This window comes from Gossypium hirsutum, chromosome A12, assembly GCF_007990345.1.
Source record: "Gossypium hirsutum isolate 1008001.06 chromosome A12, Gossypium_hirsutum_v2.1, whole genome shotgun sequence".
Lineage (NCBI taxonomy): Eukaryota > Viridiplantae > Streptophyta > Magnoliopsida > Malvales > Malvaceae > Gossypium > Gossypium hirsutum.
The window spans coordinates 104,284,720-104,304,384 of NC_053435.1; the positions used below are offsets into that span (position 1 = coordinate 104,284,720).

At 32.5% G+C, this 19,665-nt stretch overlaps 2 protein-coding genes across 2 annotated transcripts; one reads left to right on the forward strand and one right to left on the reverse strand.

The window, feature by feature from the left end:
* The first annotated feature begins 8,174 nt into the window (after positions 1 to 8,174).
* On the forward strand, positions 8,175 to 11,969 carry LOC107936410 (probable LRR receptor-like serine/threonine-protein kinase At1g12460). The gene is made up of 2 exons (XM_016869133.2): positions 8,175 to 10,218; positions 10,307 to 11,969. Exons 1-2 carry the CDS (start codon positions 9,038 to 9,040, stop codon positions 11,784 to 11,786), a joined length of 2,661 nt encoding a protein of 886 aa, XP_016724622.1. The 5' UTR covers positions 8,175 to 9,037; the 3' UTR covers positions 11,787 to 11,969.
* A 123-nt stretch (positions 11,970 to 12,092) lies between these two features.
* LOC107936411 (probable aminotransferase ACS10) lies at positions 12,093 to 15,034 on the reverse strand. The gene is made up of 4 exons (XM_016869134.2): positions 14,303 to 15,034; positions 14,078 to 14,209; positions 13,058 to 13,218; positions 12,093 to 12,969 (listed from the first exon to the last, which is right to left on the reverse strand). Exons 1-4 carry the CDS (start codon positions 14,786 to 14,788, stop codon positions 12,117 to 12,119), a joined length of 1,632 nt encoding a protein of 543 aa, XP_016724623.1. The 5' UTR covers positions 14,789 to 15,034; the 3' UTR covers positions 12,093 to 12,116.
* Positions 15,035 to 19,665: the final 4,631 nt, after the last annotated feature.

Sequence of the window (19,665 nt, forward strand, 5' to 3'; positions counted from 1 at the left end):
CATTCAATCAATGGCTGGGTACTTGCCTTGTTCTATTGATACCAATCTTTAACTTGATTTTCTCTCTCCTCCATCTTCTATTTCTTGAATCCAACTTGATATTCTAACTCCTCATGGTCTCCTTAACATTTTTCTCTCTTAGTAGCTATGGAAATTCTTTTAATTTCTAGGTGAAAATGGTGAATTTTTGGTGGAAGGACTAAATTGTAAAGAAAAAAAATTTCTTTATTTTCCTTCTCTTCTAACGTTGGTTGCATGCATGCATGGAAAGATGATGAAAATTCTTCATCTTTCCTTCCTTTTATACTAAATAATTAATAATAAAATAATAAAATATCTCATTAAAATAATATATATCTAATTAAATAATCATAAAATATCATCAACATCATCATTACTTTCTAGATTTCTCTCTCTTCTAGTTGACTATTTTGCCCTTTATTATCTTTTAAAATTTCATCCTTGAGTCATCATTTAATTTGGTAAAATTGCAATTTAGTCCCTCATAGTTCTTCACCTATTCAATTTGGTCCTAATTAATCCATTTTCCTTAGTTTCTAGATCATTCCACTCTTAAAATATTTACACTATTGGTCTTTCAAATTTTTCATATTTACACTTTAACACCTCAAATTTTGAGTATTTACTCTTGTGCAACAAAACTTTTCTCACTTTTACAATTTAGTCCTTTCTTGAATTAATATATCATAATATACTTCTCAATATTGACATAACTCAAAATTTCCCTTTTTGTCACTTTATTTCCTTATTTTACTATATCAAGGATAATATCTTACTATAAAAATTTTCAGGGTATTACATACTTAACCAATTATCAATAATAATTAAGAAGGTAAATAAATAAGTTTGTTTATTAAATCAAATAAATAAGTATAAATAAACAATTTATGTTGATTTATTAAATGAATGCACTTGAATAAAAGTGTGTTTGGTTCGTTTATGTTTATGGACAAATTTATTTATAGGCTTGTTTATTTAAAAATAATATTTTCCCTTTGTTTTTATAGTTAAATTTAGTTGGTTTGTTTATTTAATATTTTTGTTTATTTGTTTGGTTTTTGTGAACATGTTCATCTAACGTTTGCAAACTTATAAAAGAACATGTTGGCAAATGAACTGAGTATAAGCATACCAAATAATAAACAAATCAAGTTTGGACATGATGTTGAAATTTTAAAACATGAACAATTTAAAAAAAAACAAATAGAACCCCGTGTGTTGGCCTGATAGTCAGGGTATTCACTGTCCCGAGTGTGACCTAAATTTGAAGTTGTGTTGCCGTTAGGGCTTTGCCCTCTTGTAATGCACCAATAAACAAACAAACAAACACGAACAAAGGTTTATTCGTTTAAGCTCAGTTCATTTACACCCCTAATGATAACAATGAGTACGTGTTTAATATTAGTGAGGAAATAACCTAACCAAAATGAAATGCTAGAATAATTAGATAAAATTGTATAAGATATTTATTTTGTTTGTTAATTTTATTGTTGAATAGTTTCTTGAACTAACATATTAGATTTGATTTTAAATTTTGTTAGTTGATTAGAGATTTTTTTTCTACTATTTATAATTTTGTATAACGATTAATATTTTTTAGATTTTAAAATTGTGTAATTGTATAATTACAATTCATATTATCAAACATGATACAACAATTTATGACGTAGTTATATTCTATCAGTCAAAAATGTTTAGTGTTAGGATCAACCCGATTAAGCAACGAAGAAGAAAAATAGCGGAATAAATTAAGAAATTGAACACACAAATTTAACGTAGAAAAATCCCTCCAAAGAGGATAAAAAACCACGGGCAAAGATAATTTTACTATACTGGCAAAAGAACGAAGAATACAAAAGATGGAGATAAAAACTAAACCTCGAAAACTTGAAAATAAAGAACCCTCAAAACGTAAATACAAAATTCTCTAAATGTGTTATGAGTTCTAATCTCTAATGGGTGTATTTTTCTAAGGTTGTAAAAGAGCCTATTTATAGGCTAAATTCATAGGTCAAATAATAATAAAATAATCTAAACTAATCAGTGTTTGATTGAAGCAAGTAAGCAGAGTTTAACTGAAAAATTATTTTTTAAATTTGACCGAAAATAGGAGTCATATTTAACAAATCTCCACATTGACTCGTATTTCCACAACGCCATCTTTGCCAAAGCCCGCCACGAGCCTATCTTGAACTATGCAGGGAATTAACTGAGTCGAATTTGTGCTTAGAAACTGGAAGACTTCTAGCCTTCGACTTGTACACTGTCAAATCAAAACTAACCCGGGTCTGATTTTCACGAACACAGTACCCTAACTTTTCAAAATCTGCATCCAAAAAAGAAACTCTCTTCAACGAAATGGTCATACATTTTTCCCTCCGATGACCAAGTTGCCTCCGCTCCAAACGAGTTGACTTCAACTCCGTAATGGACGAGGGACGTCCGATTTCACCAACCATTGTAGAACCTTCTAAAATATAAAGACTGCCCGTTCTTTTACCTTTTAACGAGAGCTCCACGAGATAATTTAATGCCGCTTGACTCGATGTTGATTCTGCATCCTTTCAAGTCTAAAATACTTAAGGAGATGAGATTCTTTCGTAAATCAGGTACATACTTGACATCTGAGAGTGTCCTAATCGTCCCATCGTGTATCCTAATTTTAACAGTACCAATACCAATTACCTTACTAGATGAATTGTTTCCCATACGCACAACTCCACCTTCAATCGAATTGTATGTGGAGAATCATTTTCTATTGAGACACATGTGGAAAGAACATCCCGAATCTAGGATCCATTTGGACGTGAGCTTGGAGTTCTCGCTCGTTGACACTAACAAGAAATCATCACCGCTTTCATCGGTCAAATTAGCACCAGCTACATCTTCTTCGTTACTTTCAGCAGCTCTTTTATTTCGCAGTTTATAGCAATCTGCTTTGACGTGACCTAACTTTTTACAATAGCGACACCTTTTGTCTCGTTTCTTTGATGCTACCAAAACATAAGCTTGCCTATCTATCTTGCTATCCAAATGAAGCTCATTGTCGAATTTGTCTCTACTCAACAAATGACCTTTCATATCTTCAAACGAGAGTTTGTCTCTGCCATAAATTAGGGTGTAACACCCCTTACCCGAGACCGTCTCCGGAATCGAGTACGAGATGTCATCCAATTTAACTTACCGATTCGGAGCATAAAAATTTGCTTTTAAAATTAAATTCACTGTTCATAACAACACTGTCCACCTGCGCAACTGTCACTAATTTAATTATAACTTGAGTTACGAAACTAAAAATTTAAATCCGTAAATTTTCCGTGAAACTAGACTCATATTCCTACTTACCATAAAATTTTCAGAATTTTTTACTTAGCACATTAGTACAGTTTATTCATTAAAGTATCCCCTGTTTCACAGCTCGATAGATCTGACCTCTTGGCGCTAAAAATCAAATATCTAATTGTACAGAATTCATATAAGGTTACCATTAATTTATTTTGAAAATATACTCACTAAGGAATATAAACATATAAATTATGACCTATAATTATTTCTGTACAATTTATAATGATTTTCTAAAATTAGAACAGGGGACTTCAAAAACCATTCTGACCCTGTCTCACTAAAATTTAAATATCTCAAAATATAAAATTCATTTACCTACACTGTTTCTTTCATGTAAAAATAGACTTGATAAGCTTTAATTCTATATATCATTCACCCTCTAATTCCATTTCTACTATTTATGGTGATTTTTCACATTCATGTCACTGCTGCTGTCAAAGAAACTGCTTCTTTGAATTAGTTACCATTTAAACATACATAACTCCAAAACATATTCTTTAATAACTACTTCAATAGCTAACATTAGCCATATCATTTGGACATGCTCAAAATGATTAAGACTCTATACATGCCATAGTTTAAACATTTTGAAAAGCACATAATACCGAGATGGTTATGATAGTGTGATACGAGCTCCGACGGTCCACTATTCGATCAAGTTCAAATCACTATAAAACAAAGGAAAGAAAGAGATGTGTAAGCTATAAATAGCTTAGTAAGTTACATGTAAACAATAATTACTCAATTAATAATTAACACTTTTAACATATAACTAATCAAAACATTTCTTAGCAATTTCAATCACTTACACATACACAATCTTACAAATTCACTTGCATATACATTTTCACACTTAACATTTCATATTCACTTTAATTCATTATTAATCCCGTTGAACACTTGGAATATACACGGATACGTAGAGATTTAGCACATAAGTGCCACACTGATATGTAGCCGAAGCTACCACTGATATGTAGCCGAAGCTACCACTGGATGTAGCCAAAGCTACCACTGAAATGTAGCCGAAGCTACCACTGATCAATAACACTGGAAATGTCCACGGGTCTGCTCACACAAGCTGTCAGGTGTCTGCAACACATGCTAGATCACCCAGCACCCGGGACTCACTGTAACACTGTAACACTGGTCTCTAGTGACATGTCACTTGTATCCAATTCTATTCCTAAGTTCAACCGGGAATTTACACTTAACACTTTATTTTCAACACTTTATCACTTGAATAATTCATGAACAACTTTCCTTCCACATTCAATATTAATTCACATATCAAATATAATTCACAATTTATACAAATATAACTATTATTTACATATAACTTACCTCGGATGCAAAACGACTATTTTGTAATTTAGTCGATAACTTTCTCTTTTCCCCGATCACTTGCACTATTTCTTCTTTCTTGATCTATATTAACACAATTTAATACATTTTATCAATATTCCATTCAAATACAATTCATACACAACATTTTGACACATTTACATTTTTCCCCATAACTTTTCAAAAATTCCACTTTTGTCCCTAAGCTCGTAAAAATAAAATTCTCTAAATTCTTAAATTTCAAACTTCACTAAATCATATTTCATGCTCATAACGGGCCTCAATTTCACAAAATCACAACTTTATGCACACTTTACCATCTTTCACAATTTAGCCCTTTTTCAACATTTTTCATTGAAATTCATCTAGTAAAACTTGTAATTAACACTTCAAACATTCATTATCTAACATCACTAATCAATTTACAATTATATCATGAATGGGTCAATTTTTAAACTTTAATTTCATTTAAATTAAATGGTAGAAACATGAAATTCAAGCTTCAATAAGCATAAAAATACGAAAATAATTAAAAACGGGGCAAGAAATCACTTACAATTGAGCTTAGGAAAATCAAAACCCTTAACTATGGTAACCTGAAACTTTCGGCAGCAAGCTTTTGATTTTTTTGAAGAAGATGGACACTTATTTTCTCTGTATTTTCTCTTTTACCCAATTTGGACAAAAATGCCCTTGACCCATTACTTAGATATTTTTCTAGAAATACCCTTTTGTGTCCATAACACTAATTTATGGTCTAATTGCCACATAAACACTACCAATTTCATGCAATAATTCAATTAAGTCATTTAATCACTAATTAGACACACTTTGCATTTTTCTCAATTTAGTCCTAAAAATTCAATTAAGCACTAAAGCATTAAAATTTCCTATCCATATTTTCACACAATATTTCAATCAATCAGTAACTAATAAAAATTTATAAAATTAAACTATTTCACTTCGGATTTGTGGTTACGAAACCACTATTCCGATTAGGCCCTATTTTGGGCTATCACATAGGGTCTCCCTGAAAGACTTGTATGAAGGAGGTAAAGAGTACAATAATAGCATAGCTTGATATTCATCATCAATATGAACCTCAACGTTCTTTAAATCATTTAAAAGGGTAATGAATTGACTGATGCGATCTCTAAGAAGCTCACATTTGTTCATGCGAAACCTAAATAGACGTTGTTTCAACACTAAACGGTTAGCCAGAGACTTAGTGGCATAAAGAGTTTCTAACCTTTTCCACAATGCAGATAAGGTCTTCTCCATCAATACCTCCTGCAATACCGTATTCACGAGGCACAGGTGGATTGCAGACAAAGCTTTTTCATCAAGTTCTTCCCATTCTGTTTTATTTAGATTCTCAGGCTTTTTCCCGGTAACAACCTTTTTCAAACCGGATTGAACTAGAATTGTTATCATCCAAACTTGCCACAGATTGAAATTTGTCTCACCATCAAACTTCTCAATTTCAAATCTTATTGTTGCTATCTCTGAATGAGTTGATCTATGAAAATTGAACTAGCTCTGATATCACTTGTTAGGATCGACCCGATTAAGCAACGAATAAGAAAAATAGCAGAATAAATTAAGAAATTGAACACACAAATTTAAAGTGAAAAAACCCCTCCAAAGAGGATAAAAAACCACGGGCAAAGATAATTTTACTATAATGGCAAAAGAATGAAGAGTACAAAAGATGGAGATAAAGACTAAACCCTGAAAACCCAAAAATAGGTGTATTTTTCTCTAATGGATGTATTTTTCTAAGGTTGTGAAAAAGCCTATTTATAGGCTAAATTCATAGGTGAAATTATAATAAAATAGTCTAAACTAATTAGTATTTGATTGAAGCAAGTAAACAGAGTTTAACTGAAAGATTATTTTTTAAATTTGACCGAAAATAGGAGTCATATTTAACATTTAAAAAATTATAATTCCTTATAATTATAAGATGGTGTAATTAGTAATTACACGTTTATTTAATTACTTCATGACATGTAAATACCCTCAAAATGGTTGCATATATTTAGGGGAGAACAAAAATTTTGGTTAAAATCGATTAAATTGATCCAATCGGTTTAGTTAATTTTTTCGGTTATGGGTTTAATTTTATTGGTTATTTTGGTCGGTTATTGGTTTTTGAATTTTTAAACCAATCTGACCGAAAAAGCGACTTAATTTAATGTTTTTAATTATTTAAAATGTATTTATAAAATAAATATAAATTATTTAAGTCCGATAATCTAACCCAATAACTAACGACGGTCAAGTTGGTTAATCGATTGAACCGATTGACCTAAAGTTTACTCATTTATGTTATTTTTAAACTCTAATTTAATTGGATCAATTTTTATAAATTATAATAATCTGTTACATTAATCTAATTTAAACAATCCAATCAAACTACCCGAAAAAAATCAAATGCTCTCCTCTATATATTTTATTCCAAATCGATCTTATTCCGTATTGAATCGAGTTCAAAGGCTAAGATTCATGGGCTGATATTCTTGTAGGTTTTTTTTTTGTTGGTACGAATTCTACAAAAGAAGAGAGAGAAGGAGAAATTGACCCTCCACCTACACAACTACCATAGCAACGATCATATTTAATCATCTTAGGTATAATACAATCACATACCACAAGAAAATTAATTAAAATATATTAAAAGATATAATAAAATAAAAACAAGTAGATTGAAGGAGAAATAATGCTTGGGACTGCAGTAGTTGGCCTGGCATTCCATTAAAGCATATATACGAAGTATTTCATTCCAAGCAATGTGTATGGCACTAATGCTTTAAAGTGTTAAAATGACGTTGATATGGCCACATGGGCAAGAAAAAGATATATCAAAAGGGTTGGGAGACACCGTTGTTGGGGACCCTGTCAAAAGCCAATGACATCAAGACAAGGTCCAGCCATGGCCATGCTTACTAAGTTCTTCATATACGTTAAACTAATCTGCACTAAATATTTAAATTAACTTTCACCTTTTAGCTTTTCTTTTCTGTACTCTCTCTTGACCATTTGATTCATTCTTCTATGTTTTCTAACCAAAAACCTTGTATTCTGTCAAATGCAACAAGACAACAGTCTCAAGTTAAATAAAGTATAAAATAAAAACCCCATTAGTGTAGAATTAAAAATTAAAGCTTTTTTTTTCTTTTTTGTGTGTGTGTGGCTGAAACCGGGACGTCACATGGGAAGCTTTGAAAAAAAAATGGCGACAGTAGTGGAAAATACCGTATAAACACTTTTAATTTGTTTCCTTCAAAGATTTCTGCTTATAATGGAAACATAAAAGGAAATGGTAATAAAATTGACATCTTATCTAATTGAATTTAATGAAAAAAAAAGGAAAAAAAGAGTCCCATTCCGAATGGGTACATGGAAACTTCAGTCTTTAATGCAATAAAAAGAAAGGAAAGGCACAACTCAGTCAACAAAAGACCAAAAATAAACCCAAAAAGCCAAAGCCTAAAACCCCCATAATTTCTCCTCCTTTTACACGGCTTTGGTTTGGTTCTAAGACATATTTAATTTTTCTTTTATTTCTCTGCCAATTATTTGGTGGTGATGAAAGGTATGGGTTGGTGGGAGAATAAATGCTTTTAATTTTACAGACAAAACCAAGGCCCTACCTTTACACGGTGGTGAGTGCACCAAAACCACTTTGGGGTTTTCATTTCATTTTCTTTTTTCTTTAATAGAAAAATGGGAAGGGAGATACTGGGAGAGGGTTGTAATTTTTTTGGTAATGGGATTGAAAAGAGCTGAGCTTTGAGATGGAAAGAAATGCACATGCACGTGGTTAAGCTTCTGTTGGTGCCAACCGTTTAGATAATAAATATTTTTTACATTATATGGTTGGTATTTAATTTGCTCACCTGTTTTCCTTTCCAGCCAAGATGCCTTGTTCATGTTATTTGTTTGCACTTGTTTGAACTCACCATTTTTATTGAATTCTTTTTCTTCTATGCTTTTTGCCTTTTTTTTTTGTTTGAACTCTCTTTCTTCTGTCTAGAGCAAAAAGTTGAGATTTTTAGCTCAAACCCAGAAAGAAAAAAGGTCAGATCTTTGATTCATTGAAGAAAGTGTGGGTTAAAACGGGTTGCTTTGTTGAGCAAATGTAAGTAAAAATGTCGGTGTTTGGACATGATCTTGATGTTTTGCCTTTGGTACTCAAGATTTTTACAAATGCAAACAACAAGCTCTGCAATTGGAAAAGCAGGATAGGGGGATCTTCATTGAATCTGGTTCGATAATGCCAAACGGTTAGACTCGAATTTGTGCTCTTGCTGTTGTTTCGAGCATGAGAAGGATCCATCAATTCATAGTTTCCCATGCTTTGTTCTTCCTGATTCTGTCTTGTTTTGGAATCAGAACCCTCTTCACCATTTCTTTAGCTGCAACTGAGGAGGAAATTTTGCTCCAATTTAAAGGAAACATCACTGATGATCCTTACAATAGCTTGACATCTTGGGTCCCAAGTGGTAACCCTTGTGTGGATTTCAGTGGTGTGTTCTGCAATCCTGAAGGATTTGTGGACAAGATTGTTTTGTGGAACACTAGCCTCAGTGGTCGGCTGTCAGCTGCCTTGTCTGGTTTAAGCTCACTCAGAGTCTTGACATTGTTTGGCAACAGGTTTTCAGGTAATATTCCACAAGAATTTTCACAGTTACAGACATTATGGAAGATCAATGTGAGTTCAAATGTATTGTCTGGTTCCATACCAGATTTCATTGGCGACTTACCTAACATTAGGTTTCTTGATTTTTCAAAGAATGGTTATACTGGGGAGATTCCGTTTGCTTTGTTCAAGCATTGTTACAAAACAAAGTATGTTTCTTTCTCACATAACGGTCTTTCGGGTTCCATTCCGGAGTCCATTGCGAATTGTAGTAACCTTGAAGGATTCGATTTCTCGTTCAATAATCTTACTGGTGAATTGCCTTCTCGAATTTGTGATATCTCGTTATTGAAGTATGTATCTGTTGGTAGCAATGATTTGAGTGGCAGTGTGGTGGAAGAGATTTCAAAATGCCAAAGCTTGCTAGGCCTGGATCTTAGCAGAAATTCATTCACAGGTTTTGCACCACTAGGAGTACTTGAATTTAAGAACATTACTTATTTCAATGTTTCACATAACAGGTTCTTTGGTGAGATTTCTGTGATTGGAACCTGTAGTAGGACATTGGAATTCATTGATGCTTCATGGAATAGTTTGGATGGGGAAATCCCAACAAGCATTTCAAACTGTAAGAGCCTCAAAGTTTTGGACTTGGGGTTCAACAAGCTTAATGGGACCATACCAGTTAATATAGGGGATTTGGGAAGTCTTCGAGCAATTAGCTTGGCTAATAATTCATTAGGTGGGACAATCCCAGCAGGATTTGGAAGCATTGAGTTGCTACTGGTCTTAGATTTGCACAATCTCAACCTTGCTGGTGGAATTCCTGAGGATATAAGCAATTGCAGATTTCTTCTCGAACTGTGAGTATAAGCATTATCCTGATGTATTGTAGATTTTCTTTGGCATTGCTTTGAAGTAATTCTAAGAAACTTCTATATGTTGCTGCAGGGATGTGTCTGGAAATATGCTAGAGGGACATATTCCTGATACCTTTTACAACATGTCAAATCTGGAAGTTCTCGACTTGCATCGCAACCGGCTGAATGGAAGTATCCCATCTAGTCTGGGGAACTTGTCAAAAATCCAATTGCTTGATCTCTCACAGAATTCGCTTTCGGGGTCAATCCCCCCGTCACTTGGGAATTTGAATATGTTAACTCATTTTAACCTTTCCTACAATAATCTCTCTGGTGTCATACCTACTGATCAGACCATCCAGTCCTTTGGTCCATCAGCATTTTTTAACAATACTGGACTCTGTGGTTCCCCTTTGGCATCCTGTTCCGGAAGTGCCACATCTTCCCTATCTGGTAAAACCGAGGTCCTTAGTGTTTCTGCAATTGTTGCCATTGTTGCTGCTGCTGTGATCCTTACAGGGGTTTGTGTGGTAACCATCATGAACATCAGGGCACGCAAGAGTAAAAAGCAGGAAGTGACGGTGGTTGTTGAGAGTACACCACCAGGTTCATCAGATTCGAATGTTATAATCGGAAAGTTAGTCCTCTTTAGCAAAAGTTTGCCTTCTAAATACGAAGATTGGGAAGCTGGCACCAAAGCTTTGCTTGACAAGGAGTGTCTAATAGGTGGAGGGTCAATTGGAACGGTCTATAGAACTAGCTTTGAAGGAGGGATCGCAATTGCAGTAAAGAAGCTTGAGACTCTAGGGAGACTTAGAAACCAAGATGAATTTGAGCAAGAAATCGGGCGCCTAGGTAACCTCCAACATCGAAACTTGGTTGCATTTCAAGGTTATTACTGGTCCTCTTCAATGCAGTTGATTTTATCTGAATTCATCCCGAATGGGAATCTCTATGATAATCTACACGGAATGAATTACCCTGGTACTAGTTCAGGTGTTGGTAATACCGAACTAGGTTGGTCTAGAAGGTTTAATATTGCCCTTGGAACTGCAAGAGCGCTTTCTTACCTTCACCATGATTGTAGACCTCCAATTCTCCATCTCAACATCAAATCAACCAACATACTCTTAGACGAGAACTATGAGGCCAAACTATCTGATTATGGTTTGGGAAAATTGCTTCCAATTTTGGATAATTACGGTTTAACTAAATCTCATAATGCAGTAGGATATGTGGCACCAGAGTTGGCCCAAAGTATGAGACTTAGTGAGAAATGTGATGTGTATAGCTTTGGAGTAATTCTTTTAGAACTAGTAACTGGGAGGAAACCAGTAGAGAGTCCAACAGTAAACGAGGTTGTGATTTTGTGTGAATATGTTAGAGGATTATTGGAGAGGGGCTCTGCGTCAGCTTGCTTTGATAGTAGGTTGCGCGGTTTCGCAGAAAACGAACTTATACAGGTTATGAAGTTGGGGTTGATTTGTACATCAGAGGTTCCTTCAAGAAGACCAAGTATGGCCGAGGTTGTACAAGTTCTCGAGTCCATCAGATCTGGAATTGAATCGTAGTGAAAGTGCAAAATGTTAGAAATGATTAATACTGCAAAGGGGACACACTTGCTACTGGTTAGGGTAAAAAAGAATAGCTTAAAAACAAGATCATTCTTTTGTATTCATTTTGCTATTACCATCATTGATTTGTTCCTCTATTTGTAATCTTGTGCAATAAAAAAGGGTACTCATTTATGCGTATTCTTCTATTTGTTCAGTTTGAACTGTGTAAGTTAAATGAAACCTGTGGATAGCTTGAAAAAACCACCAGCATAATGTCAAATGAGTTTTCAATCCAAAAAATCTGCAAGTTATTCACAATCATAGAATAAAACAATAGCATTTTCATCAATTCAATTTACAGGTTTCAGAAACTTTCTGAATCCGATCAATAACTATAGGGATATCTTTCTCTGTCAATGTAGCAAAACAGAAGCGGAACCATCCTGGTTCGATACAATGACAACAAGACCCAGGAGTTACATTAACCTTAGCTATATTCAACAACTTATCCCACAGCTCAAGTTCGCCCTTCTCGCTGTAAGAGCGGATTAACCCGCTCATATCAGCCCAACAGTAGAAACCCCCACTACTCTTTATGCACTCAATTCCCAGTTTTTTCAACCCAGCAACAAACAGAGAGTATGTTCTTTGAAGCCTTTCTCTATTGATGGTAATGAATGTTTGAACAAATTTTGCATCAGATAGCATAGAAATGAGCAGGCACTGGGTTGGGGAAGAAATAGATGAGAACCTCGTCAACTTTTTAGAAGCAGCCAGAACCTCCTCATTATGCGAGTAGATAACACCGACCCGAAAACCTGGAAGAGAAAGGTCTTTTGACAAACCGTACACTAGATGTAATCTTTTCCTATCGATATCATCCAGGTCCATAATTTCTGCTATGCTCACAAATTCCTCATTTCCATGAGTAGAACCAGCCAATATTTCATTAGAGACAATATGGATGTTCTTCTCTCTGGCAAAGTCTAGCAGGCTGTAAAGTGTGTCTCGACTTAGAAGATTGCCAACAGGGTTTGATGGGTTTGATATTATTATCCCACGCACTTTCAGTCCACGTTTCTTTGCCTGGTTGAATCCTCGATCAAGAGCAGCTATACTTAAGTTGAAGTCGTCAGCACTTCGACAAGGAACATGTATTATTTCCACCCCGGTTCGCCATTTTACATCCCTGTCATAACTGCATATTTTGTTCAAAACATCAGTTTCCTTGTTGGATACTTGGTTACCAGAATGAAAACTATGGGAATGGCAGCGACAGATGTTACCCAGGATAACAAGGTGTTGGAACAAGAAATGCATTTCCAACATCTGCTAAGCAGAAACTAAGAATCTCGATCGCAGGGGTTGCACCAGCAGTCAGTACTACCTGTGAAGGGTTGAAGGAAACAGCTTTCGCTGTGACTTGAGACATGAATCCTGCTACAGCCTGCAAAGTAAAAACAGTTCAGAACACAATCATTTCAAGTAGGGATTGTTTACCAACAAAATTAAAACATTTCCAGAAGGAATCATTAGATGAGCAGGACCTTCCAAGGTTGATAATTGATCCTTGAAACTAATGGCCCAAGATGTCTATATCACACTTTTAAGGTATGCATGCTAAATTTAAAATTTTACAAACAATTTATACTGGTAAAGGTATTCTTCCAACATATCATATCACCTTAAAATTTTAAAATGCATCTACCATGTGCACAAGTTAAGAAGATTTGTCAGTTCATGATCATGGGCATACATCAATTCAATTAGATTTTCAATTTTCATCAAACCCTACACTGCAAGTAATTGAAGTATGTGATACATAATTCATGAGACAAGAAATACCACTTTATTTTAAGTGGTGAAATGAAATGGAAATTACACGACTTCCATGCACCTACATGCTTTAATGAATGTCATTGTATATACCAACAATATATATCACTGAATAAGAATCAAGAGCTAATGAAGTTAGATTTATTGTTTTCTTATCCCTCTTTTATTGAACATAGAAACACTAAACCAGAAATCCTCATTAAGTCTTCTCGAAGAAACAAACTTCTACTCAGACCTCCAATAGTAAAATTCAATATATTTGGTGTTTGCAACCTTACTCTCACTTGATTCCTCATAACATAAGCTTTTTTACTAAAATTTTGGTGCAACCATTATTAACAGAGACCATAAACCTTAACCATAGCCACACACAAGCAGTCCCTAATCCCATTAGCTCTAAGTAACAGTATTTTTGCATTAAATAGATAGTGAATAGTGATGCTGATAGCATTAAACTAAGTCATATTTACCACTTTGAACTCCATCAATCCATCAAAAGGCTGGTAAGTTGCAATCCTGCTAAGGCTCAGCTCTTTCCCATTTCTCAATATCACTTGCTCTGCATTTTCTGCTAGCCAATGATTAACCAAATCCAAAGACAACTGAAAAAACAAATAAAAAAAATGAAAAGCTGAACCATAAAGCATATTATGATATTAACAATTATGAAAACAAATAAAGTAGAAAGAACCTACCTTGTTTTCTGCTAAACCCAACTGGATGACCCCATTTGGATTACTCAATTCATCGTACGGATCCTCCTTAACTCGCCTTAGTCCCACATAGTACGGAGAATCCGCGCCTTTCACAATCCCACTAACCCGACCCGAAACGTATACGGGTCCACGCGGACTTCGAGGCGATGGCAAACCGCGAGACAAATTACGTGTCAAAGCAGGAAGCTCCGCCAACTTCCCGGACGACCCCGAACCGGTTGTTGAGTTTTGACCCGGGGAATTCGAATTGTTCTGGTCATCCAGGTCATTACGGTGTCGCTTCAAATAGAATTGGAGAAAGTAAAAGAGGGCGCAAGGTATTATGGAACCTAAGACTAAGCCTCCTCGTCCTTGAACAACACCTTGTAGAGGAACTATCACTCTCATGGCAGCTCCTCCTCCCCCTCCGGTGTTTTTCTTTTCGGTATCGGAGCTCCGAGACCGGGAATATTGGGTTTGTGTCATTGTAGTGAAGTCATGGCCATATAACTAACAAAACCGAATGAAAAATGGGAATAAAAAATATGGGTTTTCCAATTAATGTTTAATGGATTAATAAAAATTAATAGTTGTGTGGTCTCTCTTTTGTGCTTTCTCTTCCTTCAAACCTTTTCTGTTTTTTTTTTTGTTTTTTTTTTTTGGAATAGTTGTTTTTTTTTTATATTTTGAGGGGGAGAATTATGGGATACAGATTCTTTCTGAGCCAGTCCTTGCGTAAAGAGAGGGATTTTTTAGATTTTTGCGATTTAGCTGTTGTGATTTTCAGGAGGGAAAAGCTGTGAGTTTACTGAAATGTCCTTCCTGTTTCTTTGTAGTCAAATGAAACTCAAGATTAAATTACTGGTCCGAGTGAAATTGAATTTTTAAATAAAAATTATTATTCAAAAATTTACGAGGATAACGTGTTTTAGTGTATTTGAATTCATGTCTTCTTACATTAAGAATAATATTTTATACCAATTAAACTAATGATAGATTTGGATGGACTGAATGTTTATCTGCTGTTAGTGTAAAAACAACGGTGTGATAATGAGACTAGATATTATAGTGATACTATAGCATAAAATAGAAAATAAGTTAAACACAACGTATCACTTATCTGAACCCATACTAAGAATCAATCCGCTGATATTCACAAAATTTTTTTAAAAAAAATATTTAAATGATATAAATTTTCTTACAGCTTATTTTCCATCCTTACTTGTGGTGTTGGGTGACAAAATTTAGGTGTGGTTTTAGGTGGGAATTTCAGCAAGTTGTTTTGAATCCTTTCAGTTTACTGCCAAAATAAAATAAACAATTTACAAGTAAGAAATTTATTCATCTGATATTGACTTTTTTGTTGGGTGTTAAGATGAGAAATCCCAGCGAGTACTACCTGTAGTTCATTTGCACATGTTTTTTTGAGATTTACGAAATCCCTTTTGAACTAGTCTTGGATCAAGCATTGCTTGCAAATACATCATTGTGTGTCGATCTAATATCAAATTCAAAAGGCATGTACTAATCTTTCTTCTAGTTGAACCCAAAAAGATATTAGTATGATCAATCTCCTTTACTTTTTTTCCAATTATGGACATGGAATCATTTGTTCATCATGGTTCAAATTGTATAAACGATGCTCTTTCTTAAGACCAAAAAAGAAGAAAATAGTTTTGGTTTTATAGTAATTTCAGCTAAAACAATAATAGGTCAAATTTTATATGTAATTCACATACTATGTGATACTATGTGATTCGTATAGATTCAATAGCTGTACCTTTTGAATTTTAAATTTTTTATTTTGATATTGTATAATAATTGTTAAATTCATAAATAAAATGATATTATCTAAAAATAAAATAAAAAATTTGGTTTGATATTTACATATACAATAATACTTGTTTTTATCTCCATATTGATTTTCTTAACATAAGTCATATTATTTTATTTAATGGATCTAATTGAGTTAAGGATTTAAAATATACAAAAATATATATTAAGGGTTAGTTTAGCACTGCTTTTGAAAAGTGCTTTTAAAAAGTATGGTGTAAAATTGATTTTAAGAAATACTTTTGAAAAGTTTAATTTAAGATTTAAGTGTTTTGCTATCAAAAAGTGTTTTTTGAGAAATAAAATGTCTATTTTAAACATGATGTTATAAAGTAATAAATATGCATTTAAATAATATTATCATATTTTAGTAAGAATATAAAAAATAATTTATTATAATTTATTGTTAATATTTTAATATATGAAATATAAATGGTAAATATTTTAAAAAAATTAATATTAATTATCATAAATTTTAACTAGAATATATAAACTATATTTTAAATATAAAATATAAATAATAAAAATTTAAAAATATTATATTTTATATAATAAATTTTAATAGTAAAATAATTACATACACAATATAAATATTATATACAATATATTATAAGGGTTAAAACTGCTATTTAGTCCAAAAATACTTTTGCCAATAACAAAAATTAAAAAAAATTGTCTACTTTTAAGTTCAAAAGCATTTTTCAATAGTACTTTTAACATCGCAAATTATTTGTTTAGCATTGTTTCTTATTTTAAAAATGCTTTTGACCAAAAAATACATTTGAAAAGTAATATTAAATAACGCTTAAATTAGAGACACTGAATATATAAAATTTCTATGGAAAATTGGGGCCGAGGAAGTCGCCGCTTTGCACTTGAAGACAATTGATACCCCGTTTTTGTCCACCGCGACCACAAGCTACAGAAAACAATTTCAGAAAGGCAAGTCACCACATTTCCCCCAAGAAACCACCACACAAGAAATTGAATCATTATCTAAGACATGCATATTTTCCTATTAAAAATATGTGCAGTCACTTTTCCAAGCCTTTTTTTGCTAGGACTATCGTCTCCTTCATAGCAGTAACACATATAATTTAAGGTTAAATTATACTATTAGTCCTTGTACTTTGTGAAAATTGTGAATTTAGCCCATGTATTTTAATTCGCTCATTTTTTGTTCCTATACTTTTCAAATTTTAAAATTCCAGTCATCATCAAATGGTAACTATTAAATTCGTTAAGTTTTGTTATTTTTAAAATCCGAGTCAAACATATTATCATATTTGTAATATCATGTCAACATGTTATTTTCACATATTATTCACTAAAAATTCAGTTAATGGATTAATGATTATCATTTGCGTCAAGATTGAAATTTCAAAATTCATGATGTAGAATGACCCAATTGAAAAATATATACTAAATCTATAATTGTACATATAATACATAACTAGTAATTGAATTTAGACTAACGAATCTAACAACTATTGTTTAGTCAAGATTAAAATTTCAAAATTCAAAAAGTACAAATGTTGATCGATTCTAAAAGAAGAAGGACTAAAATTGATCAAATTAAAGTATAAGGACTTAATTCATAACTTTTGCAAAGTATAGGGTTTAAGAGCAAAATTTAACCTATATTTAAGCCAAACTTATATTTTTGACCTGAACTTGACAATTATTCCTACATCGAGATCGAGGTTTGAATTCTTTTGGTCTAAATTAATCTTCGAACTAGGAAATTGTTCCCACTTTGAAGCCTAAATTTTGTTAGTGCAAGTTAATCATTGTATTTTTCATAAAATAAAAGTTTAATAAAAAAAGTTCAGATCTCAATGTGAGAAAAATTGTCAAGTCTAAAATTGTACTATTTGGTTATTTGAATAAGTGTTAGATCTCCGTAACACTTTTAATATCAGATAACAGTATAACGACTAAAATGTTATAAATTTATAATGCCAATGATCATTTCATAATAAATTAGACAAATTGAATACCCATGTGTTTTCCTCCTATGGTTAGGAATTGCGTTAAGGCTATCAAAAATTGAAACTCTACAATGACCATCATATTTTTACCGAATCTAACTCAACACGTGTTACAAAATATTTTTAAAATCATATTAGTGGTCAAATCGATCATGTCATTAATTAGTTGATTCAGATAATTCAATTAAAAAATTATTATAAAACTTATAAAAGAATTGATTCAATTAATTTTTTAATCTAATTCAATAGATTTATATTAATTCACAGTTCAATTGATCTAAAATCTATTTTTAATTTAATCAATTAATTTAATCCAATTCAGATAATTATGGTGATCTGTTTATGTGGATGACTTAATTCTCAACCGTAAATAACATTAATTCAAAAGAATGATGAATAGTGTTTTGTCATTAAAAAAGTCGAACACGAAAAGAAAAGGTAGGACGAATCTTTGAATTGAAGTGAAGTGAGGTGTGAAATAGTAAAAGTTAGATAAAAGTGAAAATGATAAGGAATCTTAAACATCATCTTGATCTCACCTATATTTGGGGAAATATAGAAAAGAACCCTATGTAAACACATTGTGACTTAACAGGACAAGACACTGCAACCTTACATGTTCAATTATTTACAGCACTTAGATCTCAATTTTCATTAAAACCCTATTGTGCTCTAAAGCTTATAGTATTAATAATACCCGTATAATTGGATTGGCTTGAGTTGAGCTGTGATATGTTGGTTGGCTTCACTTTTTTTAGCTTAACCACCTTTCAAACTCATAAATAACTCTCTCTTTTTTTCTTTTGGTCATTTTAAGGTGTAAATAGTTTTTTTTTTAGAAAAGGAGAAACATCAATTACAAAATAGCATGAGAATCATAAAATAAAATCTGGTCATCATTCCTTATTTCAATAGCAACCACTATTGATATATTTTGGAAAATGTAGGCGTCACAAGAAAATCTCGTCATTGACTGCTGAATTTTTATTTTTCAATCTCTCTTATAGAGTTCTTGAATTTTTAGAATCAAATCCTTATTTAATTGTCCTTAAAGTCTATTATTAATAACTTCAATAATTAAAGTATAATCAATTTCGACAATAATATTAATTTATTTTATAGGCTAAACCAACTGTAAACCATCATAAATTATTCATACTTTTACTCTTTTTTTTTATATTACATCTATCAATATTAATCCTACAAATTCATATACAGTAATCATCTCTAGCCGGCGGACGGTAAGCATTTTTTTTCTTTTTAATGTCTAACTTCAATCGAATAAAATCAAGGCTCCAAAGTCCAAGCTTAATTTTTTTTATTCACTAAAAATAATGGGAGAAATTCAAACAGATGAAATCGAGGCTCCAAATAAAATAAAATAAACCGACCCCACTTTCATCTACCTCTAAAAAGAAATAATCCAAAAAATATGTTCATAAAAATTAATGGTGGTCACCGCTCACCAGCCATACAATTAATGAAAGGAAGATTTGTTAAAGAAATGAGCATCAATTCATACGTAAATGTAATGATTGG

Excerpts from the sequence above, each read along its gene's own strand:
- LOC107936410 (XM_016869133.2), top strand. The coding sequence starts at position 9,038 with ATGAGAAGGATCCATCAATTCATAGTTTCCCATGCTTTGTTCTTCCTG. Across the intron at positions 10,219-10,306 it reads TGCAGATTTCTTCTCGAACT|GGATGTGTCTGGAAATATGC; the intron begins GTGAGTATAAGC and ends ATGTTGCTGCAG.
- LOC107936411 (XM_016869134.2), bottom strand. The coding sequence starts at position 14,788 with ATGACACAAACCCAATATTCCCGGTCTCGGAGCTCCGATACCGAAAAG. Across the intron at positions 14,210-14,302 it reads TGGGTTTAGCAGAAAACAAG|TTGTCTTTGGATTTGGTTAA; the intron begins GTAGGTTCTTTC and ends TTGTTTTTTCAG. Across the intron at positions 13,219-14,077 it reads GATTGATGGAGTTCAAAGTG|GCTGTAGCAGGATTCATGTC; the intron begins GTAAATATGACT and ends TTTACTTTGCAG.